Source organism: Castanea sativa, chromosome 1 (genome assembly GCF_040712315.1).
Source record: "Castanea sativa cultivar Marrone di Chiusa Pesio chromosome 1, ASM4071231v1".
Taxonomy (NCBI): domain Eukaryota; kingdom Viridiplantae; phylum Streptophyta; class Magnoliopsida; order Fagales; family Fagaceae; genus Castanea; species Castanea sativa.
The window spans coordinates 44,377,272-44,404,297 of record NC_134013.1 but is presented as its reverse complement, the minus strand read 5'-3'; the positions used below and the strand labels follow the sequence as shown (position 1 = coordinate 44,404,297).

The 27,026-nt window shown below is 36.6% G+C and overlaps 1 protein-coding gene across 1 annotated transcript; it reads left to right on the top strand.

The window, feature by feature from the left end:
* The first annotated feature begins 11,374 nt into the window (after positions 1–11,374).
* On the top strand, positions 11,375–13,556 carry LOC142640012 (uncharacterized). The gene is made up of 3 exons (XM_075814128.1): positions 11,375–11,588; positions 11,760–11,960; positions 13,332–13,556. Exons 1-3 carry the CDS (start codon positions 11,478–11,480, stop codon positions 13,365–13,367), a joined length of 348 nt encoding a protein of 115 aa, XP_075670243.1. The 5' UTR covers positions 11,375–11,477; the 3' UTR covers positions 13,368–13,556.
* The last annotated feature ends 13,470 nt before the right edge of the window (positions 13,557–27,026 follow it).

Below are 27,026 nucleotides of genomic sequence, written 5' to 3'. Positions count from 1 at the left end.
TGCAAGCAGGCCCCAGACAAGGGTGGCAGCATAAAAGCTTAGTATGCTGCATGGAGCAAGAAGGTTTTGAGGAAGAAGTTAATGAAGAGAAAAAGGAGGAAATCGCAACAGAAAAAGATGTACAGGTTATGGCAGAAGAAAAATGAGAGGAAATTGACATGGGGTCTAACCCACAGGAACCAAAACCTATCTCAATTAGTTCAAGACTATTAGAGAAAGAGAAATCAAAATTGATGTTATTGCTGAAAGAATTCAGAAACATTTTTGCATGGAATTATAGTGAGATGCCAAGATTGGATTTTGGGCTAGTGGTGCACACATTGAATGGGGCCCCCAAGCCAAGCTAGTTACTTAGCCCGTTAGTGTCTTCCACACTAAAATAGAGCAATAGATAGTTAAAGAAGAGTAGAAATTGCTAGCCGCAGGTTTCATTAAGCCAATCCAACACTCACGTTGGCTATCTAACATAGTGCTAGTAAAGAAGAAAAATAGGTAGATAAGATGCTGCGTAGACTTCAAAAATCTCAATAGAGTCTGCCCAAAGGATGAATTCTCGTTGCCAAACATGGACTTGTTGATAGATTCTGCAGTAGGAAACGCCATGTTTTCATTTATGGACGGATTCAGTGGGTATAATCAAAGTAGAATAGCACCAAGGGATGCGGAGAAAACCGCATTTAGAACACCCATAGGCAATTTTTACTACACTGTGATGCCTTTTGGGTTAAAGTATGCATGCGCAACTTATTAACGGACCATGACAGCTATATTCGACGATATGATGCACCAGGAGTTGGAAGACTATGTAGATGACATAGTTGTGAAGTCAAAAAGGCGAGAGGAGCACGTCCAAATATTGAGAAGAGTATTTGAAAGATGCAAACCCTTCAAATTGAAGATGAATCCCCTCAAGTGTGCATTCGGGGTATCTTCTAGGAAATTCCTAGGTTTCTTGGTTCACAGCAAAGGGATAGATGTGGACCCGGCCAAGACTACAACTATAGCAACCATGAAACCACCAGCCACGGTGAAAGAATTGAAGAGCTTCTTGGGAAAGGTCTCGTACATCAGGAGATTTATCCCAAGATTGGCATCAATTACTTCTGCTTCTGCCAGACTACTCAAGAAGGGGCAGAGCTTTGAATGGGGAGAAACACAACAGACGGCCTTCAAAAGGCAACAGCAGATTATGATGAACCTCCCTATTGTGCAAGCCCCAATCCGCAAAAAGCAATTACTGCTTTACTTAGCCACCAACTCGTATGATATAGGCGCCTTAATTGCCCAAGAGGATGAGGGTGGTATTGAGCAACTAGTTTACTACATCAGCCGTGCTTTGAAGGATGCAGAAACTCGCTACCCAAGGGCAGAGAGGGCATGCTTGACCGTTGTATATGCTTCATAAAGACTACGTCATTATTTCCTGGCATACGAGATGTGGTTGGTGACTAAGTCTCAAGCGATCAAGGCTTTGTTGCGGTAGCCAATTCTTTCCGGCAGAATATCCCAATGGTTACTACAATTGTCACAATACGACTTAAAGGCAGGAACACCCAAAGCAGTGAAGAGCCAAGCTATAGCAGACTTGTTAGCACAATTCCCAAGAGAAGAAGAATTCCCCCTAGACAATGAGGTCCCAAGAGAGGTAGCCATGACAGAAGAAGTCAGAGAGCAGTGGGTGATGAAGTTTGATGGGTTTTTTACCACCCAATCAGGAGGAGCAGGAATAGTTTTGTATCATGAAGAAGACAAGGCCGTGGTGCTTTCATTCAGAACATGAGGCCTTATTCAAATAATACAGCAGAATATGAGGCCTATCTAACTGGATTAGCTACGACCCTTGAAATGTGGATCAAGCGCTTGAAAGTGTTGGGTGACTCAAACCTGGTGGTCTACCAAGCCAAGGGGAGCTTTTTGTTGATGGAACCTAACCTAGCCTTATACAGGACAATGGCCTAAAATATGGAAGAGAAGTTTTCAACGTTCGAGATAGAGCATGCCCCAAGGAATGAGAATCAGTATGCAGATGCGTTGGCCACATTAGGCTCATAAATAATTTTGAAGGAGATAGCACTTGGATAGAAGTCAGCAAGAGGAAGGAATCTATTGTCGAGACACTAAAGGAAAGGTTCCAAGAGGAACAATGTGAAGAAGATTGGAGGATTCCTATAAAAGAAGCTTTGATAAGAGGAGAAGACATGGCAGAATTGAAGGCACTAAGAGACTACGCCTTAGCAGGAGGAGATTTGTATTGCAGGATGCCAAGTGGGGTCCTGTCAAGATGCGTAGGGCAGGAGGAGGCCTGAAGAAAGTTGAAGGAAGTGCACGATAATACCTGTGGATTATGCGGAGAAGTCAATCTTTACCATAGACTTCAAAGGGCAGGTTTTTATTGGCCAAGCATGGGCAAGGACGCAGATCAAGTCCAAACCCAATGCGGGGCTTGCTAGCTTGCAGCAAGCAGAGAAGAAAGTTACGTTGTATTTGTCAGCGAAGACTGGAGGAGTCTATTCATGCAGTACCTGATAGAAGTTGTCTTGCCACAGAAGCACAGTGAAAGATACAAGTTTAAGAGATTAGCAATGCGATATTTCTTGCATGACAGAGTCCTTTTCAAGAAAGGATATGATAGGGACCCATTATGATGTTTGGGTCCCAAGGAAGCAAGTGGGATGATAAAAGAAGTACACACAGGAGAGTGTGGGGAGCATCGTGGGAAGAGAAAGTTGTATAGATGTCTGCTACAAATAGGTTACTATTGGTCCACAATGAAGAAAGAAATAGCAGAGTTTGTAAAAAGATGCCATAACTCCCAAGTGCAAGCCAAGCTAATTCATACTCATCCGCAGAATTTACACAGCATGGTCACCCTATGGCCCTTCCACACTTGGGGGCTCGATTTGGTGGGGTCAGTTAATCCACTGTCACACGGATATATATGGATCCTAGTGGCTACAGAATATTTCACCAAATGAGCAGAGACAATACCACTCCATATAGCCATAGGAAGAGCAATGACAAACTTCATCAAGGAGAACATAATTGTAAGGTTTGGAGTACCCCATAGGATTTTCAGTGACAATGACACGCCCTTTGTCAACAGTGATGTGAGGAGGATGTTAGAATTTTACGAAGTTAAGCACCATAGATTGTCACCCTATTACCTACAAGGGAACGAGTAGGCAGATGCGACAAACAAGATCCTTATAAAGATTATCAGCAAAATGAGCTAAGAATATATGGGAGGATAGGTGACGCATCTGCTAGACGCTCTATGGGCTTACAGAAATTCGTCGAAGTCAACCATAGGGTTTTCACCCTTTTCCTTGGTCTACAGAACAGAGGTAATGAACCCGGCAGAAGTGATGACTCCCTCTTTAAGAGTCATGCAGATGTGGAAGAAAGAAAAAGATAAGGAAGCCTTTACGACAGAAAGATGCGAAGACCTAGAAGGGCTTGATGAAAAAAGAGAAGAAGCTCGAGAGCACAGCCGTAGATATAGACAAAGGATGACTGAAGCCAATGGTAGAATGACTATAGAAAGAGTGTTTGTAGAAGGATAGCTTGTATTAAAGCCAGCAGACCATGTCAGGCGAGGAATGGCAGGATCATCTAAGTTTCACCAAAATGGGAGGGACCCCTCGTGATAAGAGAAGCGCATGCAAATGGGTATTATCGTCTAGCCCAGATGGAGGGAAAAGACCTGATGGATCCTATCAATGGCAAGTGGCTAAAACGTTATTATGCTTAAGCGAAAGTTATGTAGTTATCCCTTTTGTTTAGTTAAGTCCTGTGTTTTCTTTTCTTTCAAGTGACTATGTAACAAGGCAGCATTGTAACATGCTTTATTCAAATATGCAATGAAAAACTATGAAGTATTATAAGCATATTGTATTATAGCAATAGCAAAAGCAGTAGCAAAGTGTAGCATCATAGTTACAAACCCAAACTATGGCAGTTATGTCAAACTAGCCAAATAAGTACTACGGAAAACATAAAGTGTACTAGAAAGGGGAATAAGGAAAGAAAAAAAAAGGGAAACTACATGATCAACAAAGCTCAGAAATAAGAGTCTAATCTCCAAAGCGACTAGATCCACCAATGCTACAAAGAAGGCACTCACGACGACCCTCCAAGTCCGCCACCTCCTTCCCCAAAGCCTCAATACGTGTATCAATGGCATCAATAGCAGGTTGAACCTTCTTCATGAAGAAGGATCGGGCAATCTCATGAAGATGGTCCAAAATGAACTCTACAGCAAAGCCCACACTCACAAGCTCTTGTACCACAACCCTCCACTGCAGGGTTCTCTCGGCTGAAACGGTATCAACAAAGTTGTGCTCAATGTCGTTCATTACACTCCCCAACAACTTCAAAAAGTGCTCTCTAGCGGAACGGCCAAGATGTAATCCCTGCATGAAGTCCCCATGACTGCTTTAAACTGTCTCCAAATGGGAGACAAAATCTCTAGGATCTCTGAAGCCATGGAAGTTAACTTACGGAGGCCTCGAGCCCCAGGATCTACGGGATTAAGGTCGTTAACCTCGGGTTGATCAAAACGGGTGAAGAAGGCTACGACCTCACTCACAAGATCTGGAACTGTGGCAGAACTGTTGCCTACCTCAAACTGAGAAGGGGTAGTGAGAGTTTGATCTGTTAGGATTAGTGCCCTTAAATCCTATTGTATGATACTATGTATGTTATTATGTATGACTTAATGTTGTGATTAATAAAATTGTTTTATTATAATCTAAAATAATGGTAACATGAATATTCGAACATTATCATATAGTCCATGAGATGCATAGTATGTGATTTATGTGATTTAGTCACAGAAGATAGAAGTCACAAGTTCTTTGTAAACTCAGAATTTTAGTTCGTAGTCGGTGATGAAATTGGGTGTTTCATCTGCGAAGACTATAACATATCAACTAAGATAATTTGTCTTGATCATGGAAGTGGAGACTTCTAGTTGATGTGTTGATATGTTTTAAGAGTTAAGACATATTGAACTGGACTGCTGTGAGATTTATTATTCTCCTAATGACTGTCAAATAAATAATAAATCTCACGACTTCTATTTACATGAACTCTTAATCCTGAGAGGATAATGGACCTGATTATGAAATATAGGTTGTTTTGATATATCAGGAGTGAGATCTATCATAACGGTCAAAACCTCAGTATGTTGGGCAGCCACATTTAGTATTAATGGAACATATATTCTCATGTTGAAATTCATAGTCTCTTAACGGAGATATAAAATATTCCCTTGAGATAAGTTTAATGGATTCAGTTATTTAAAGAGTTAGGCCTAACCACTTTAGTAAGGAGCTACTAAAGTATATATTTATGGAATTGGATTTTATACATATATAATGAATAACTTTAAAGGATTAAACCGGGTACTCAAAGAATTAAGATGTAGTAATCTACAAAATGGCAGTCTACATTCATGACTTTGTATTACTATGAATATTTTATGAAGGGATTGCATGTACAATAAAGTCTTGGGATATAATTTATAAATAAGGCTTAGAGTGCAATTATATTTATATAGCGGTATTAAATATAATTAATGGTAATTTTGGACTTATCAAGAGTTGACGGAAAAACCCAAGGTCCATTGGAGCTAGTGTTTTATTGGTCCTTTTTGGTCCCACTCCAAGCCACACACTTAAGCTGAATTAGATAATCAGTTAGATACAAAGGGAGAAACATACATAATTTTCTGAAGGAATTTTTGGTAAGAGAACACGATTGTGAAATGGTGTGTGTGAGAGAGTGAGACACTCTAACATTCTCCCTTGAGAACTAATTGAGAGGCCACACATCTTAGGCGTTAGTGGAATTGGAGTGAAGATTGAAAGTGTTCCTGGGAACTTCTAATCTTTGGTTTTGAATTTCATCGCTCTAAGGTACGCTCTTTTATTCTTGAATTCTGAAACTTACATAGTGCATGTTATCGATTGTGAATGAAGTAGATCCGTTAAATTTCCGCTGCATATGTTTCGTATGAGATACAAACCATGTTTAATCCTACAAGACCTAATAAGGAACATGAAGCGCAGTGTAAGGAATCATGAAGTAGGAAGAATGAATTCATAATGAAGGAATAAGGAAGGTGAGGAAAGAAAGAAAACATACCAAGGCCCGTGAGAACTAAGAATAGGGGTTGTGGGAATGGTGAAAACTGGTGTTGAAGAAACGGCAGGAACTGGTGCTGAAGATATGGTAGAAATTGGTGCTGAAGGTGTGGCAGAAATTTGTGCTAAAGGTGCAGCAAAAATGGGTGCTGCAAGTGCGGCAGGAGAAGTGACTGTAGGCATTGCTGTGTTTGTAGCAACCTTTGGCTCCTCAAAAGTCTCTGCAATTCGAGGATCAGACATGCAAAAATGAGTGGAGATTGCATCAGAAGGTTAGGCAAATATATATAAAAGGAAGAAGGAAGAAGAAGGCAATGACAAAGGATGAAGGGAGAGACTTAACAAATATAAGAGATATGTACCCATGGCCTTGGTCTCGTGGTCACCACCCTCCTCCTTTTCGTCAGAATCAGAAACCCTCTTCTTCATAGTGGGTTCGTCATCAGAGTCCTCAAGAACCTCCTTAGAATCCTCAGAGGACAAGTCCGCATCAGGCCCAGTGTGGCGGAGCCAGGGATGGATGAGGGAGTAACCACCAAGGAGGAGCCATCCTTCACGGCCTGAGACAAAGCCACGAAAGAATCGCTCATGGAGATGACAAAAGGAGTAGCTGGAGACTCAGTTTTAGGCTGGGAGGCAATCAGAACTATATATTTGAAAGGAACTCATAGTTAGAACTCGCCCTTAAAAATCGGCTTATAAGGTGTGGGTATCCAAGAACTTATAAATACATGATTAAGCTTACACTTAATTCATGTGGAACATTAGTATCATAACAATATTTTTGATACGGTCTAGTAAACTATCATTAAAAGAATTAAAACTTTCTGCTATCCAATTTTTTATAATTTCAAAATTAACCCTATTATTTATTTGAAAGTATGCTCCATTTGTTAGTTTTGCTTTTATGCATTTTACGATGTTTGTTTGGGAGTAAAATATTGTTAACTATAAAATATTTTATAATCAACGATAAAATGTAAGTAAAAAACATGTAAAATGTTTTACGTTTAAAACAAGTGTAAAACATTTTACAATTTCATTCACATAACTCTCCCCTCTCTCATTCTCAAGTTCTCTTTCCTTCTCTCACAAACCAGACTAGAAAGCCATTTATAGTCCGGCTCCACCCACCTGTTCTCGGTTTGACTTTCTTAAATTTTCTTTTTTATTTTTATTTTCATTTTTTTTTCTTGGTTTGACCTTTGCTTCAGTATCCTCCATCACTAGCTCAACCTCCACTATTGTTGGCTCACCCAACGGTCCTTAGATCTGTTTTTTTTTTTTTTTTTTTGTAAATTTTTTTATTTACTATTGTGAGGGTTTTACAATTGTTGATGCTCATTTTGGATAAGCCCAGTAGCAGGAAGAAGCCTAACAATATGTGCTAGAAAAGAGTTAGTGGATTGAGAGAAAAACCCATCAAGCCCGAATGGCAGGAATAATGGGTCATAGGCCTATAAAGTAAACAAATGGGCCTTAGGAAAAACAAATGGGCCTAAAGGAGCCAAAAAGAAGAAGTAGTAAACCCATAGGCATTATGTGATGTAGAAAAATAAGAATGGGCTATAGTAGGCCGGAAGTAATGAAGTAAGAAAGTAAGGGGTTGATGGAAAGCCCATGAACCCCAAGGATGAAAGATATGGTAATTGGGCCAGGGAAGCCCAAAAGAGTTAGTAAATGGGCCAAAGGTGTCCAGGGGAAGAAAATGGGTCGAGGATGCCCAAGGAGGAAGAAATAGACCAAAGGAGCCCACAAGCAATGTAATGGGTTAAGAAAGCTCAAAGTAACATGAGTATAAACCCAATAACAATATTGGGACATAGTAACTAATTGAGGGAAGAGCATACAGTAGGCCCGAAAGAGGCCCAACAAGCATGGATCAAATAGCACCAGAGCAGGAATAATAGATTGGCATGACAGGAATACTGGCAAGCCAACGTAAGGAACAAATAATGGACTAAAAGAGAGAAAATCCCACAATCAGGCAAGACCCAACCCTTAGGGGAAGCAAGCCATTAAGAATGGAGGATCAGAAAACAATTCACACCACAAGAGGTCAAGAATGAGCGGCAGAATGCACAGGCAAGCCTCTAGTCCACAACAAACACATGAGCAGCAGACAAGCTTTGGACATACACGGAAGTGGAGCACGTACAAGGCCCAGGCACCACCAACCTGTACCCAGCCAATACAAGAGTGGTGGGTCATAGGTAAGAGGTAAGAGAGGGTATGGTCTGGCAGTGGGGAGAAGGGAAAGCCTATTCTGGGATTCCCGCTCAAACTCTTTTGGGGGAAATGTCCTACTGGGATGACATGCCACCCAAAAGAGGGAAGAATGAGTTGGAATCACTAGGTGCATGTCATGAGGGATAGTAAGAGAGAATGTCCACACTGTAATGGATAAGAACGCCATGGTGAACAAGCAAATAAAATAATTTTCTTTGTCTGGTAATGGGGAGTGGCACAACCAGCACAGGTAAGTGATGGTGGCTGGGTAGCTGACAAACCAGTAGGTGGTCGGGAAGGACACCCACATTCAGACAAATGTAGTTAAATGGTAGAATGGTAAAAACCAGCCACAGTTGGTAGTATAGAAAGGGCTTTCGCCGTGCACAATATCATCATCGCAATAGTAGCAACCACTAGGAGATAATTATAGCACCACCATCACCATAACATTACACGAGTAAGCACTAAGAAAGAAAGAAAAGGATTGGGAGAGGATCAAAGTAAGAAAACAAAAGAAAAAAAGAGAAAGAGAATCATTAAGAGAAATAGAGAGTGTAGGATGGCAAACATGCCCCAAAGATAGCTACCCCCTCCCGCGGGTCGACATCCTGGTGGATTCTACGGCCAAACATCAGTTGCTAAGCTTCATGGATGCATTCTCCGGGTATAACCAGATCCGAATGGATGAAGCTGATCAAGAGAAGACTTTGTTCGTATGCACCAATAGGCTAATCCCTTCTCTCCCTCTAAAAGTCTACCCTTTGTTGAGGATAAATGATTCGTTTGGGCATAAGTCATTCAGGCCCATTCCCTCAAGGTGGATAATTTCTACATCAGGATCCTCCTGCGAGGTTACCCACGTTGAGGAAGTGGTTCTCTCTTTGGTCTTAATCCCGTAGCACAATTGAACACGGTAGACTAACCTTTTCCTTTTGATTTTATTATTTGTCATAATTATTTCCTTTCTTGCCTTTGCAATTTCACTTATAACATGTTTTTCTTTTATTGGTACATCATTCTTTTTTCTTAAGAATTCCTTATTTCATCTAACGGGAAGCATATTGCCTTTATTATTGTCATATTGTACTTGTTTGCCATAACTCTTCTGTAATAGCTTCGTCTTCCATGGACATGTGACCAAAGTTTCAGCAAAAGGGGCATAGTTTGTGCACAGGCCGACCCAAGGTTGGTTGCAATTGGACTGGTCCCAACTCTCCTATCTTCAACACTTGGGCATCAGTACAACAGGAGGTAGTCCAATCCAAAAACACAAAAGGCCCACCACAACAAGTTCGTCTACACTTTTTCTTAAGCAAAAAAAAGGGACAGAAAAAGAAAAATGAGTTCATAGAACGGTCTCAAGGTCCTCCATCGTCTTCAACAGTAAAAGGCTGGGCACAGGAGAGAGAAGGGCTGACGGCATTTTGGTCGTCACCGCGGGGGATTTCTTTGGAGTCAAGTAACGGATTGATCCGCAGGTGGTTGAGCTAGGACGACGTTGTTGTCTCTCTCATTTGTGGATTTGAGTGGTTAGTTGAGTGGTGGTGCAAGGGTTTGTGTTAGTTTGGTGGTGGTTTGGGTGGCCGGTGGAGTGGGGTGGGTTGGTTTTTGTTGATCTGGTGGTGGTTGGTAGGTTGCTTAGATTTGATGGGTTGTGAGATAAGAACTTTTTTTTTTTTTTTTTCATTTGACTATGAATATAAGGAAAGTTCTTAGGCTACACGTTCGACTTTAACAAGAAGATCCCTATAAGGAAAGGGCTCTATATAATGGGCAAAGATTCACGAATTACTCTTTTAAAAGGAAAGTACTTCTTCATCAAGGCGTTTATTCCGGCCCCATACCACTATATATACCCCAAAACCCTCATGACCAAAGGTACGCACAATTATTCAACTCTGGCACTCTAAGGTTGTTTAAAAAGACTCTAACTTGATCGTCGGAGGGTTTTTGGCCGGCACCACACCGGTGCTCTCTGTCGATCATCTATTTTCTCTTCGCAGGTGTTGCTTCAATCGGAGGAGTACTCGCAGCTTACTGGTGACTTCTTTGGCATCATCAGATTTCTTGGCATTTTCAAATACTCAACCAAACACTTAAAAAAATATTTTCAATGAAACAAATTGAGAGTCAATACACTTCAATCAAAAGAAAGAAAAGAATTCTATTCACACTCACATTGCAAAAAAAAAAAAAAAAAAAAAAGATGCAACTTTTCTCAAAATAAAGAATTGAAAGTAAAAAATATTTAAATTAAATTAAATTTTATAAAAAAAACATATATTTTGTCTTGAAACTATTATCGCTGATCTTTAAAACACAGTAGGCACTATAGGCTAGTATAAAATAAAAAACTAAAATTCAATTTACACCCTTGGATTTTACTTCAATATTAAACTAGTCTTTTAGATTTAATTTTTGTGAATTTTATCATTCAATTTATCAAAATGAGTCTATTTAAATATTTAATCCTTCGATTGGCAAATAAAGCCATTTAAAAAAAAAATACTCATTAAACAACAAAAATTTATTAGATGACACATTTCAAGAATGTTTTCAATTAGATTTTTAATAATAAAAAGAATACTTAAACGGAAGAGGTGATCAAATCTTTTGTTATTGTTTTGTTTTCCAAAATAAGAGGCTAATAAATCAACCAAAATTAGACTTTTTTGTTTTGTTTTGTTTTTGTTTTCCAAAATAAGAGGCTAACAAATCAATCAAAATTAGACTTTTATTATTATTATTGTTGTTGTTGTTGTTGTTGTTGTTATTATAAGGAACTCATATCTTAGTCTTAGGCAATATTATTTAATTTACAAAATAAAACCTTAGGATTTAGGAAGTACTTATAAAAAAAGAAAAAAAAAAAGAAAAGGAAACCTTAGGAAGTAATTTGACAATCAAAATAAAGTGAGGTTGTTAAAATTAAATTGGATTTTACCCTTTAAAAAAAAAAAAAAAATACAATGACAGCCGTTATCTACAAGTACAAATAGAAACCCTCGAGTGGGGATGGAATTGGAAGGCAGGCATCCATATAGATAAGGTAGCAAACGCAGCAGCAGGTGAGGTAAGTAGAAAGAAAAAAAGAAAGAAATGCCAAGCTTGAATCTATTTACGAATGTGCCAGTGGATGCAGTAATCGCCTCTGACATTCTCAAGGACGCCACCAAAGCTGTCTCCAAAATCATTGGCAAACCCGAGTCTGTTAAGTTCCCTTCTTCTTTTTTCTTCTTCTTTATATCTTGTGTGGACTTCGCTAGTTAGACAAAAAAAAAAAAAAAATTTCTTATACACACACTAGCGGGCTTGATTTTGCTTACTTAATTTTATTATATATTCCTTATTCTTCTTCTTCTTCTTCTCCTTCTTCTTCAGTATGTGATGATTTTGATTAATGGTGGAGTGCCTATTGAATTTGCGGGCACGGAAGAGCCAGCTGCATATGGAGAATTGGTCTCAATTGGGGGACTTGGACCAAGCGTTAATGCAAAATTGAGTTCAACAATTGCAGACATTCTTCAAACTAAGCTATCTATACACAGCTCCCGCTTTTATATTAAATTTTATGATGTTCAGGTATATTTTCTTACTTCTATTCGTTTTTTACTTTGTTATTGGAACTATATATATATATACACACACACACATTAGTTACTTCAAAATTTGCAGCTAATTAGTATGCCTCTGTTTTTGTTTGTATGTGAGATAAAAATTCTTTCACCTGCCATAATTGGTATCACAAAGCGGCATCTTCTGTAAATATTTAGAATCATCATAACATAGTTTCTCCCATGATTCCCTGCTTAGTTGCATATTTTGTTTAGCATTTTATAACTCCTTTACCATCACCAAGATTTAATCTTTCTTTGCTTCCCCTTGTCTCAACAATTTTCCCAACCCAAAAACTCATTTTCTTCTAACATGGAAACTGATTGACAATATTAGTGGGTATTGGAACCATCATTTACATTTTCTTTTTTGGTTGATTTCTATATGTAAGCAAGCAAGAGTTTTCACTGGTAAATGCAATATCAGAAAAGCATTTATTATCTTCTTTTGAAGAAAGAGTTTTCACTTTTCATGCATTGCTGTTCTAGCTAATTTTGGTCTAGTATCTGATTATCTCTTAGATATTTTATTCCAAAATTTTCACACATTTTTGTACTGTTATACATAGCAGAACCAATTTGTCTCCTCAGAAATCATTTTGTATTTGATGTTAAACTCAGTTCAATGGTAGTCTGATCTTAAAGTGGATATTGAATACTCTTGCATGGACTGTGGTTTCTTTATAATTTGTAATTACTTGGGGTGGAAGGCAAGACTTTTAAGGAAAGTAGTTCTGAGATTGTTGATTCAATGAACGGCTTGACAAGCTAATGAAAGATGTTGAATCATTACGAATTGTCAAAAATAGTTTCCAAATGCATAAACGTTTAACTTTAGGTCGAGGTGTAGTGTAGGAACTGATCAAAAAAAATTTCAATTTATGGGCATTTGGAGAATAGATACAAGACCACCTTTTTTATTTAGTTTTAATTGGTAAGTTACATATGCACCCATTGAGTCTTGAAACCATGCCATGATTTCACCCTCAAAATTTTCATTGCAGAATAAATGTCATTTCAACCAGAACTCCTTGGTTTGAGTCTAACATCTTTAAGATGTTAGCAAAATTTGATTAAATTTTTGCCCCACTTCAGAGTGAATTGCACCTTATAGCTCGGTGCTTTGCTCTAGTCATAAACTGGTTTAACTGTTCATGGAAAGACTGTATTGGGGAACTATATGCTGCTGAAACATAAATATGGCACTAGTCACTGTGTGCCAAAAAGGGAACTTCAGCTATATTCTTCCATGTTGTAATTGTCAAAAGTTAGTACCTTTGTAGTAATGAATTTTTTGTTTACTAATTAAGTTATAAGCTCTTCCTTTTTATTGGTGCAGCGATCTTTCTTTGGGTTCAATGGCTCAACATTTTGATGAGAACAGTTCTGGGAGATGGATACATGGAAATCTGAAAGCTTCAAGCCATGGGCCAGAGCCTGCTGCAGGGCTATTCTTGTTCTCAGTTGTAATCTTTCTTTAGGGAAGAAATAACCCATGTATTTGATTATAATGAAACAAATATAAATACTCTTTTGTTATTTAGGTTGGGAACTGATTTCCTGACTTCCTCTTTCTGGTTCCTTTGAAGTCCCTAGAATTTTTGCTTCTGGTAGACAGTTGCTGTGCTGTCATTTTCCGAAAACCAAATAACTCCACAACTACAACCGCTACATATTCTTCCTTGGCATAGTCGTGCTAAAAACATGTTAAGGACCTTTTTTGTTTTTTGTTACATTATAAATGACCCCAATCCCAACAAGTTCAAGCTCACAAATGACTAAAAAATTTAGATATTAGGCCTTTTGATTTTTCCAGCAGACAACAAGCTCATTCATGTGCTCCAAAGTCCGAACCCATTACACCTCATTTCAAGTAAGAGGGAATAGTGGTCTAGCAGGTAGGGGAACAAGTTTTGGGAAATAACTGACATATCATTCCCCCTACCCAGACACATGTATGCTTGGGTGCATGCTTCAAGTGAATGAGAAATCATGTTTTTGCCATTCATGCATGCTTCCTTAAATCATGAACCAAAGGTAATCCACCTCAAAAAATGATGAGGATCCCTTTCTAATACATACCTCTCTCTCTCTCTCTCTCTCTCTCTCTCTATATATATATATATATATATCTATATCTATATATCTATATCTATACTATTATTTAATAAGGAGCTTCTCCTATTTGGACCGAATTTTTTTTTTTTTTGTTCCAAAATATCCCTACAACTTACATTTAAGTAGGGGCAAAACTTGAGGATAACACTATAAAAATATATCTCTAACTCTCACCTGAAATATTTCCTACAAAATAAGATCACTCTCCCACTAACTCACTTCTTCAAAGCAACTATACATTTGTTGTTTTTTTTTCTTTTAAAAAAATCATTCTCACGTTTATCTTCAAATCATTTTTTTTAAAACATCATCAAGTTTATCCAAAAAATAAAAACTAAATATATATATATATATATACAAGTTTGATTAGAATTTAAATTGCTTTTAACTTCTTTTTAAAAATTAAAAACAAGAAGCCTAATAAAAAAATCCCACGTTCTATAAAAAAAAAAAGTTATCTACCCTATTAAAAAAAAAGTTATCTACCCACGGTTTTAATTTGAAGAAAAAAAAAATCCCACGTTCTATCCAAAAAGCCTACTCCGGCCATTTCTTTTTACGAATTTGTGGATAACTATACGTTTAAAAACTCTTCAATAAAAAAAAAAAATGTATTGTAAAATTATTTTATCCATAAACACGTATTACTCATTACACTCTTAGAAATTTTTTGTGATTGTAAAATATAGTATCTCAAATTATAATGAATGTTAATTATTAACCTTTACAAAAAAAGAAAAGATTCAGAGGCTAGTATATAGAAAATATGTGGTTTTTTATTTTTTATTTTTTATATATACATATGTGGCATACGATCTTTGTGTGGCTCAAAATGATTTGACTAAATTGTTCTTGAACCAGTCCAACCGCTCCAGTTCCTAGTTTTGAGGGTTGAATTAGTGGTTCAGTTTTTGCGGTGTTCATATATATATATATATATAAGAGATGTTACTTCTACAACATTTTCACAACAAATCACAGGTGTTTAGTTATTATTAGTTCAAATTTCAACCTAACACTAAGATTACTTTTTTTGTCTCAACAATAACAACCAGTAACAACCTACAACTTAGGATTTGTTGTAAAAAAGTGGTTGTGAAAATGTTGTGGACATATCATTTCTATATATATGTTTTTGAAGAGAATTGAACTAGATTAATGCCTTCAATTGGTTTTCAAAACTATGGCTATGGTGCGAGCAAGGAAGTCAATACCATACCGGAAGTTGTGCCGGTTTGGCCAGCGGTACGATATATTTCGAGTACCGGTCAATACCGGTATACCATTTCGGATTTACCGCTATTTTATATATTTAATATATATATATATATATATATATATATTCGGCTGAGAATCCAAATACTAATACTAATACTAAAAATAATAGTCAAAATAATAATATAAATAGATAAATTATTTTCTTTTGGGCCAATGGCATATCAATGACATCATGTCACTGACAAATGGTACTCAATAGCCATGACAAATGGTATTCAATAGTTAAAATTTGAGGCCAAAATGGGAAATTAGCAATATTTTTTAAACATTATAATTAGTAGTTACAGTTTACAAACTATATTTCTTACTAGCATCTCGAGTGTAAGAGAGTCGATTTTGGGGCCAAAATCGAGTCTTTCAGACTCTATTTTCATGGTCTGATCAGGTTTGATGTGGCATTTTTTCCACGTGGGGTCTACTTCAAAATCGAGTCTCTGAGACTCGATTTACAAGCCAAATTTTTTTTGCTCTAAGTCCATCCATTCCCAGAAATTCATAATAACCAACAAAATCCACATTTTGCCTATCCCACATCAAAATCCACCAACCACTGTGGGTTTGTAGAAGATAATCACTCAGCAAAACCCACCACCAAAAAAAAAAAACGAAGGCGAGCAAGCCCACCTGGGTCGCGCGACTTGGGCGCGCGGTGGCTTGGGTCTCGCAACCTGGGCGCGCTGCCTGGGTCGCGCGACCTGGGCGCGCTGCCTGGGTCTCGCGACCTGGGCACGCGACTGCCTGGGTCCCGCAGCGGCTTGGGTTGCGGCGTGGGTCCGGCTGGGCTTAAGCAGATCAGTGGAGGAAGAAAGAAGTAGACGATGGAGAGGTAGTAAGGAGAGAGACACGAAGAACAGGAAAAAAAAAAAAGTAAGAAAGAAGGAAAGGGGAGAGATATAACATGGAAGTCGAGTCTTAAAGACTCAATTTCCAGGTAGACGCCACGTGGATAAAATGCCACATCAGACGTGATAGACCATGGAAATCGAGTCTTTCAGACTTGATTTTGGCCTCCAAACTCGACTCTCTAAGAGTCGAGATGTTAGTATTATATTTACTTCCCAAACAGTACCTACTAACTATATTCTTGAGCAATTATGGCTAATTGCCCATTTTGGCCAAAATTTGATATTGAAAGTGACTTTCACGTGGGTTTGGCAGAAGACACAAAAAACAAAGAGGAAATATGAAAAAGTATTAGAAAAGTTAATATGAAGTTGACTAGAAGACAGAGGCATCTGGGTGAGAGAGCGAAGAAGAAGAAGAAGAAGAAGAAGAAGAAGAAGAAGAAGAAGAAGAAGGAGAGAGGAGGAGCTCGCCAAAACCTGAGCTAACTGGCAACATGAAGGCTAAATGGTGGTGGCAACGTCAACATGAGCAACGGTAAGTTACTGTGGGAGGAGAGAGAGAGAGAGTAATTTTTAGTTTTTATATTTAAATCTGATTCTATAACTTTTGATTTTGTTTGGGTCTGATACATATTTTTCGGCCGGAATCCAATATTTTCTCTGGAATGGACGAAATGACCTGGTATGTCCGGTATTCAAACCGGTACGAAACAAAGGTGTTTTTGTACCGGCAAAGGTGGCGGAACGGAAAATACCATCCATACTGGCCGGTACGGTATGGTATTAACTCCCTTGGGTGCGAGAGAGACTGAGAATGGACAAGGAAGGTCTATTGAACATGGAGACTTATGCAACCATTGCAACTGCTAGAATTCGTTCAACAATGACTTGGGGAAGATCGTGGGTCATCGGTGGACTATTGTATTCCGTTGTAAATGAATATTAGGTCACCGAAAAAATAACCCAAATTTTATATTTCAGGTTGAACGGCATTTTTAATCACATTAACACCTGGAATTAGGAAAATATTTTATAGAGGGAAACAAATGCAGTTTTGTCCCTCCTTTAAATATACCTTGAAAAAAAAGTCTAACCTTCTCTTAAAAAAAAAAAAAACAGAAAAAGGAAAAAAGAAAAGAAAGAAATAAATAAATGGAAATGATCCCAACATGTGCAATTTGCAATTTATAGTTTTATCTGTTAGAAATAAAAGTTTACTACAAAAATGTAATGTTTACTTCGACAATGTATAACCAAATCTACTCCTTATGTAATTGTTATTATGCTAATTAATGCAACCTTATCCCTTAAACTTAATAGGCATTCTAAGGCTATATATATGTGTGTGAGAAAGCATTGTTAAATATGATACATAATTAATATATATCAAATATATTACATTGTATCTGCCTATGTGGTATTAAGAGATAAGATAGTGAAAGACCACTTGAATAATACAAGAGTTTATATAATCTCCTTGTTATTCATCGCACTTTGTTTGATTATTTTCTTTATTTTATAACACATTATCATCATGAAACTCTACCTAATTTCGAAAGGAATTTATACTTCTTTTGTTCTTCAAACATTAAGGTTATTTGTGTAGTGCTCTAAACTCATAGTAAGTTTTCTCCCAAAGAATTAGTAATTTTATTATCCTATTTATTTGTAATTACGTTGATATAAATGTGAACCTTACAAAACTTAAATTCATTGCCCATGACATCTCTGGCAATAATTACTTATCATGGATCCTTGATGTCAAGATTCATCTGGAAGCAATGAACCTGGATGAGATTATCGCTTTCTTTTGCTTCTTAACATATTTTATTGCTTTCCTAGCATGTCTACTTGCTTTCTTAACATGTTTTATTGTTTTGATGTTGTTAGCCTAGCCTTCTTGGGCTAGGATATGTTTAAATTTCTTGTTTGTGCTTCTTGCCATGTTTATATGCTTAATGCTTTGTTTGGATGCTATGCCTAGTGATTTTTAGCTTTTGTACATCTTGTTTATGCCTCTTTCTTGTGTTTTGGGTTTTGGGTAGGGTGTAGATCTAGATCTAGTGGTCTAGGTCTACATCCATACACCCAAGTTCAATAAAGGGTTTGGATTAGTTCCTTTATGCATGTTTGTGCTTTGTTTGATCTTTTCCATGCTTTTTTTGTTTGGATCCATGCTTGTGTACTTAGATCTTGTTTCTTGCATCCTTGCCATGCTTCACATGTTGTTTTTCCTCTGTGGGTTTGTGTGTTTGCACCTTTGGTGCCTCTTTATTTGTTTGGTTGCATCCATTCCCCTTTTGTGGTTTGTTTGGATGTAATCATGTGTGAGAGTACATCTTCATGATGTTGGCTTGCTTGCCGCTTGCCCTTCTCTCTTTTTGTTTAGCTTTGCATGTTAGGGTTTCTCATGTTAGCTTTGTATGTGCTTTATAACATGTTTAGCTCTCCCCTTTATACGATAACATGCTTTGCTTCCTTTATGCTTGCTTTGTGCCACCTTGAGTGGGTTTCCTTGCTTTTGTTTGCATCTTCGTTTATATGTTCATATATGTGTTTGTGTTTGTTTGTGTCATCAAACTTGGTTCCTACCCATGTTTTTGTGCAGGTTCACACCCGTCTTTGTACACGAAATCCTAAGTCCCTTTCAGAAACTTTGCTTGATGGCACATGTTTTTTCTGTACTCCAATATAATGGAACTTTCCTTGTTTGCCCATTTGTGTTCTTTCTTTTTTTGTTTGCTTGGCTTGTGTATTTGCCTAGGGCTTTCTCTGCTTCTTTATTATCTCTTTTTCTTCTCTATTGGCTTTGTGTTTTCTTTGTTTTTTGCATATACATGCTTGGAGCGAGAGTACAACTTCTAAAATGCAAGCAAAAAATGGCAAAATGAAAGCAAAAGGAGCAAGCCGAAAAAAGGGCAATGATCAGTAGATTAAGAGGCTTAGCCTTCCCACGTTTTCTCTCTTTAGCCTTTTCTTTAGAACCATGTTTCTAGAACTAGGACTTTCTTTCCTTGTATCTTGCTTAGGCCACATTCTTAGGGTATGAAAATGTCTGATCTTTATCTTTCTTGTACCTTGCTTGGGCCGCATTCCTTGGGTAAGGCAATAACTGATCTTTACATTATCTTGTACCTTACTTGGACCATACCCTTGGAATGTTGGCAATATCTAATTTATTTTCCTGCTCTGTGTGCTAGCATTATGCATGCTTTATATATATATATATATATATATATATATATATATATATATATATGCTTGTTTAAAGATGGTCATGCACTTTGTATGATGGACTCACGTGATTAGGAGGGTACTCCTCGTGATCATGGGAGCTCTTAACCTTGAAGTGTGGGTATGCATTCAAGGCGATTGCCACAGATGCATATTCATGCTACATTGTGTGCATGACTGTCGCGGTGTGATTGCCACGATCTATGTCAGCTAGTGACATTAGTTTTCTCGTGTATGTGACATGCGTCAATGTGCTTAATGTTTTGGTGAGTTTCGGCTTGCCTTAGTGTGAATATACTGACGCATACCGTATACACAGGTATGAAACCCTGCTAGTGCGCCATATGGCACCAAACGCGAAACTTTGCCGGATTTTTACCGTGAAAATGGGGCATCTTTTTGCCCTATTCTCATAGCAAAAGCTTGGTGAGAATAGTGTTTTGTGTGCTATGATGCACCTAAGGTGAAATACTGCCAGATTTTTGCCACAAAAATAAGGCGAAATGCTGCCGGATATTCACTGTGGAAATTTGGAAACAATTCCAAATGTGCAAGCAAAGCATCAATAAAGGCCACACCCCTTTCCAAAATCAAACTTGAAAGCCCAATTCTTTTAAAGCCCCAAAAGCTAATGCAAATATTTCAGCATAGGCCGAAAATCAAATCTGGAAATTCTGATTTCGTAAGTCTCGATAGATTCTAGATCTGTCGAGCTTCTGTTGAGTTTCGTTCATTAAATCTCGATAGATATGTTTTTGTCGAGCTTCTGTTGAGGTTCTATCCAGCTTTAATGAACAACCTTTCCTTACTTGTTTTTTGGTCTAATCTTCATGGTTTTAACACTTGACTTTAGCAATATATTTCTTGAAGTGTTAAACTTATCTTAGATCGGCCCAATTACAAGTAAAGTGCGTTTTGTCAAAGGATTAGCCAATTCTAAATAACATATGTTTATAACAAGTTCCATATATGTCCTAACATTTTCCATCTACCTTATTTCACCTCCAAACAAACACACTCTTAAGGCTTCGAGACTATCAATACGATTATTAAACCCTACTATACTGAACGTGTTTCTCTATAAAAATACTATTCACTTCTATCTCACAAAAGTTTAAACCATTGCTTAAGCATTCATCTTACCTAAAAGATCCAAAAACTGCTTAGAAAAATCATTATATGAATAATTTAAGATTTTATAATTTTCTCTCCTTGGAAAGTGTGTATAATTAGGGCCCGTTGTAGTTTAGTTTCGTTAGTAAGCTCATTATTTTATCATTTGTTTTGTTACTTATAAACACTCCTAAACCTCTCATTAGATACACACTTTTTTTTTCCTTTGCTTAAGTAGTAGAACAACTTCTGCTCTTCCTTGCTTTTCTGTTCTACTCTATGATACTTGGCTCTTCTGTAGTGGAAGAGTAGGTTTTGGTCTACTCTTCCCTACTTACTATTCCGCTTTACCCTACTCTTATGGTCTACTCTACTCTTTTGTAGTGGAAGACTGGGTTCTAGTTTGGTCTTCCCTTACTTTTCCGTTTTATTTTACTCTTCTTTTCTGGTCTGGTCTGCTCTTCTATAGTGGAAGACTAGGTTCTGGTCTGTTCTTCCCTTCTCTTCTATTCTACTCTACCTCTCTCTTCTGATCTGCTTTTCCATAGTAGAAGACCACTCTACTCATCCTATTTGTTTTGGTCTACCCTTCCAAATATTTGACTATTTTTTTAGAGTGGTTGATCTCAACATTGTCGTGCATTTAATCTTTCACTAAAACCAAAGAGAAGTAGATCATGTGTTGGAAAATTTGATTTTGTATCTCATACAAAATACAAAGTGGAAGCAATAAACATGGATCTATTTCATTCATGATTGATAACATGCATTATGTAAATTTCAGAATTTAAGAACAAGATAGCGTACCTTGGTGTGGTGAAATTCAAAACAAAAGATTAGAAGTACTTGGGAACACTTTTAATCTTCACTTCAATTCCACTTTACGCCCAAGAAGTGTGGTCTCTCAATCAATTTCCAAGGGAGAAAAATCGAGTGGCTTCACTCATACATACACACCATTTCACAAATGATGTATCTTAAAATAAAATTTTTTATGTTTCTCCCTTTATAACTAACTGATTATCTAATTGGACTAGCCTATTGGGCATTTCCAATTGGGTTTTAGTGTGTGGCTTGGAATGAGACCAAAGGGGACTAATACATTAGCTCCAATGGGCTTTGGGCTTTTCTGTCAACTCTTGACAAGTCCAAAGTTACCATCAATTATATTTAATACCACTATATAAATATAATTGCACTCTAGGTTTTATTAATAAATTATATCCCAAGACTCTAATGATATCATTTGACCCTTCCATGAAATATTCATAGTGAACAAGTCATAATAAATTGTCACTTTGTAAACAATTATTTTATCATTGAGTACCCGGTTTAATCTTTTAGTTATTCACATTTATTGAAATCCAATTTCAATAAATATAAGTTTTAGTAACTCCTTACTAAAGTGGGCGCCCTGAATAACTAGTTCCCATTAAATTTATCTCAAAGGGATATTTTGTGTCTCTATAAAAAGAGATTATGGATTTCATCTTAAGGATATGTGTTCCCTCAACACTACGTGCGGTTACCCAAGATACTGAAATTTTGACTGTGAATATTAGATCTCACTCTTGATATATCAAAGTAACCTACATTTCATGATCAAGTACACTACCCTCTTAGTCGTGAGATTAATTATTCAAGTGACAGTTGTTGATTGAATAATTAATCTTACAGCGGTCCAGTTCAATATGTCTTAACTTTTAAGACATATCAACACATCAATTAGAAGTCTCCACTTCCATGATCAAGACAAATCATCTTAGTTGATGTGTTATAGTCTTCGCAGATGAAATGCCTAATTTCATCACCGACTACGAAATACATTTTGAGTTTATAAGGAACTTGTAATTTACATCTTCTGTGACTTTTCACATAAACCACATACAATGCATCTCATGGACTATGATAATGTCCCATTAGTTCACTTATAAATAGTCTCATATAATTAAACAATTTAATTATTTATGACATGTCAATAAATTGGATTTTAGGGCACAAACCCCAACAATCTCCCACTTGCCCTCAAAGACAATTTACCATATATCCGACATTTATTTCCCTTTAAAGTAATTCATAATTACTCTAAGGCAAGGTTTGGAAACAAGTTTTAGCTAGATTTATTGCATAAATTATCTTTTCTTCTACTACAAATCACGTACTCATTTTTCTCTAATGAGACAATACTTATACTTAATGTGTATCTTCACCACCTAGGATGGACACATATCTTGAAGTCCAACTACATGAATCACAATCAAACTATAAGTCAGTATTTGTACAATTTGTAACCATCAAATCCTCACTTTGGTGGACAAGCATATAACCCCTCATTCTCCTAAAATATTTGAGTATGTGCTTTACTCCCACTAAATAAGTGATCTTTGATTCAAATGATATTTGCTTACCATGCCCACCACAAAATAAATATTTGGCCTAGTATATAGCATAGCATAAAGACTTCCTATTGATATGGTTTAAGGAACCGTCTTAATATGTTCTTTCTTTTATATGTCTTAGGACTATAGTCCTTTATAAAGGAACTTCAAACTTAAAGAAAAGAATCATTTCTTGAAGTATTACATGTTATACTTGGTTAAAATCTAATCTATTTAAGCCGTTCAAGATAGACCCAACATCCTAATTTCTGAATTTTAACAAAGTTTAATTCTTCAGATGTGACCAGTCTGTCCCAAGTATTTTATATCAAACTGGACTAGACAACTAAAAATTCCACTGATGACAATAACTCTACATCATTCTAAATGATTAAAATGTCATCAACATACATTAAGAAATTTATTATTCTATATAACTTTTACACACATAAGGCCTTTTAAATACTTAATCAAAATCAAACAATTTGATTGCTTGATCAAAGATGATATTTTTTATTTATTTAGATGCTTGCTTTAGTCCATAAATAGACTTTAAGCAACTTGCATACTAAACACTACTGGTTCTTTGCTATGAACAAGTCTAGTTACATCATATGGATGTCTTCCTCAAGATTGCTACTAAAAGAAGCTTTCTTGATATCCATTGCCATATTTTATCCAAATGAAATATAATGAATAAGAGAATCTAGATAGAGTCAAACTTGACTATTGGTGAAAAAATCTTTTCATAGTCTAACAATTTCTTTCTGAATAAATCTTTTCGCCACTAGTCTTGACTTTGAAGGTTTGCACCTTTTAATCTATCAATCTCATTTTCTTGTAGACCTATTTGAAAGCAATAGGCTTAATGCTACTAGGCGCCTCTATAAGTTCTAGACTTCAAATAGAATCTAATTCTATTCACATAACCTTGATCCAGTAATCCATATTCATATCATCCACTGCCTTTATGTAGGACCGATGATCAAATTCATATCTTTATGGAATGACTTCAAAAGTTTATCCCAAAAGTATGAATTTATTTGGTAATTGATAATCTTCCCACTACGATATTGAACTGGTGTAATAGTTATCTGCAGAATAATGTCTTGTGGTGTATCTAATACAACCATCTCATTTCTAAATGTATTTTATGGTTGTCCTACAATAAATTCTGACATTTTTCTTCTAGAACATTCTACCTTTAAAAGAGCCATATTCCTCCTTTATGTATGCACAGACTTGAAAAAGTCATTGGAACTTTATTCCTTTATGAAAATGAGCTCTAGATCATATTATCCTCTAAATAGAATTCATAGACTAGGAATATAACAAAATAATGGTTCTAAAAGCCCATCTTTCACTAATATTGAATATCATTTAGATTAATAAGATCTAGACATAAGTGTCAAAACATACAACGCCAAAGGACGAAAACTTTATCTTTAAAAGGTAAAACATGTAAATTTTCATCTAGAAAACAATCATGGACAATGCTTAGCTTCACCAAAACAGAAACACTTTCTTTTTGGTCTTACTTTTGTGTTTAATTTCCTTTTGAAAACTACTAGGGCAACTAGTTTGTCCAACTGTTTGGTATCATAAGTCCTCTTCTTACCACCCTTATCTTTTGGATCAGACTAAGAATTTGAATTAAATCATATTGATCTTAGCCTTAGCTTTTAAGATGTCTTCCGTTGCATAGAACTCACTTATCAACTCAGATAATATAAAAAGAATTTATCTTCAAAACAATCTAAATTGATCAAATGATTCTTACAATGACTTGTGGATAATATCCATACGAGACTAACATCTAATCTCTTCAACCAAGAATTCCAATTCATTTAAAATAAATATTTTCATAAAATGATATGCAATTGGAACTCCTTAAGCCTTTCTTAGCAATCAATATGATTCATACCAAACATCTCATTTAGACTTAATATAAAGTCTAAGTCTAGTATTAACTCTTGCATCTTATGTTGTAGCACAATTGAGATAGAAGCCAATGTAACATTTTAGCATTTTAATGTATAGGAAATTATGACAATGCTAAATCGAAACATAAATATGTACTTTATCTCTTTTAAGCACCATATCCAAAATTATTTCTTAGTTAATGTGATTCTATTAAAATAGTAGTTAGAGCACAAAAATTTATGACACCTTCATTTTAAGACTATGAACATAATTACAAGGACATTATATTTTGCATCCATAACTATATAATATGGAACCCAAAAACCATATTATACTAGGTGCAATGACAACCTAATCCCGCAATTAATATTCCTCAGCATAGAGTGAATACTAACCACTATGATTAGGCGAGAATTATTCTCATTATTAATGGTATCATGGTAACTCTTACTAAACAAAAATAATTTGCCTCTCTTCCTTTGGCCTCTAAATAATAATAGCAAGAACTCAACATAGAGGATACTACCAAACTTCGTCTAGTGTACACCATTATAAGGTTTAATTTTGTAGTACCATGACGCAAAACACTCTCTGCATGGAACGCAAGGCTCGAAGCCAAGACAAGGTGCTTGCCCCACACGACTATAAACCGAGGAAGTTCAATCTTGTAGTACCATGAAATAAACACCCTCCGCATGGAATGCAAGGCTCGAGGCCAATACAAGATGTTTATCCCACACCACTATGAATCGACAATGGAGGCCGTGAGTACCAACCCTTGAATCTCTCTCCCACTAGAAATTTTAGAACAAGTGGATTGTATTGAAATCGTTGTGATCTCATCACAATTTTAATCCTACACATCAAATGTGTTTAATTGTTTAAATTCGATGTGATGTTACTAAGTCACGTCATAATAGCGTAACGAACATTCGCGCAATCACAAAGAAGTTTAATCATGCAATCCGTGAAGTAAATATCCTTCGCATGGAATGCAAGACTTGAAGTCAAGATAAGGTATCGATTCACATTACAATAAACTAAACATTCAAAATGACATGGGCGCAACAAGTTCGGACACCAAAGCATCCAAAATGCCTTTTTCAGCTAAAATGACCAAAATGCCCCTAGTGAACCTTGGATTGATCGAAAGTCAAACAAAGTCGAAATCCCCTCAAAATAGCACCTTTCATAGTTTTACATCAAACCCGAGTTTTTCAGAGATTTTTGGCAACTTTGACCAAGTTTAACTTAGAGTTGCCTCTTGGCGGGCCCTAGAAACCCTAATTTTGATCTGGCCATTAGAACAAGTTGATACCATTGCCATTGAGAATATTATCAAATCCTTAGTCCAACGACTATTCATGGGTCAAAATTGGAGTTAGAACGGCTGAGATATCATGAAAATCGTGTTAACGCATCGATCAATGCACCACTAACTTCCGGGAGCCATAACTTTTGATCTGACCGTTGGATTTTCAAGTTCCATACCCTTTTAGAATCTAGAATCAAGATATTTCCAGTGGTTTCAAGATCAAACTCATTCGAGGAGGTTTGCAGGAGGCGGCCTTTCAAGGGTCGTCGCCTCATAATCCGTGCCGAGGCTATAAAAGGCCTCAGGCACCTCTAGACCAAAAAAAATATTTCCTAGGTCCTACTTTTTGCTTGGATGTTTTCTACACATTTTCCCTCTCTTCCAAACACATTTTTACACACAAAAACACTCACAAAACAAATCAAAGCCCCTTGATTCTTCTTTTCACAAAAAATACAAGGTATTGTCCTTATACCCAATCTTCTTTTCCTTGGTTCTACACCTTGGATTTGGGGTTTAGGGGTGTGGATGTAGCTTTTTAGCTACTATTTACACCCCTAACTTTCTAAATCTTTTTCTAACTTTTATCTTGCTTGCTCTTGCTTTAATAATATGATTTATTGCTTTGCCTAGCATGTTCCTTGCTTTATCTTTCTCTTAGCATGCTTTTTAGCTTATTTCCATATGCTTCTATGTTTCTTCATGTGTTAGTTGCCTTTTCTACATGTTTTATGCTTTATGCCATGTTTTAGATGCTTAGATCTTTTCTTTCCTGTGTGTTGATGTTTGGGTCAACATGCTTACATGCTTGATATCATTTCTTAGGCTAT

Bases quoted from the DNA above. Each gene is read 5' to 3' on its own strand.
- LOC142640012 (XM_075814128.1), top strand. From the start codon at position 11,478: ATGCCAAGCTTGAATCTATTTACGAATGTGCCAGTGGATGCAGTAATC. The intron at 11,589-11,759 runs GTTAAGTTCCCT...CTTCTTCTTCAG, and splicing joins TCATTGGCAAACCCGAGTCT to TATGTGATGATTTTGATTAA. The intron at 11,961-13,331 runs GTATATTTTCTT...TTATTGGTGCAG, and splicing joins TTAAATTTTATGATGTTCAG to CGATCTTTCTTTGGGTTCAA.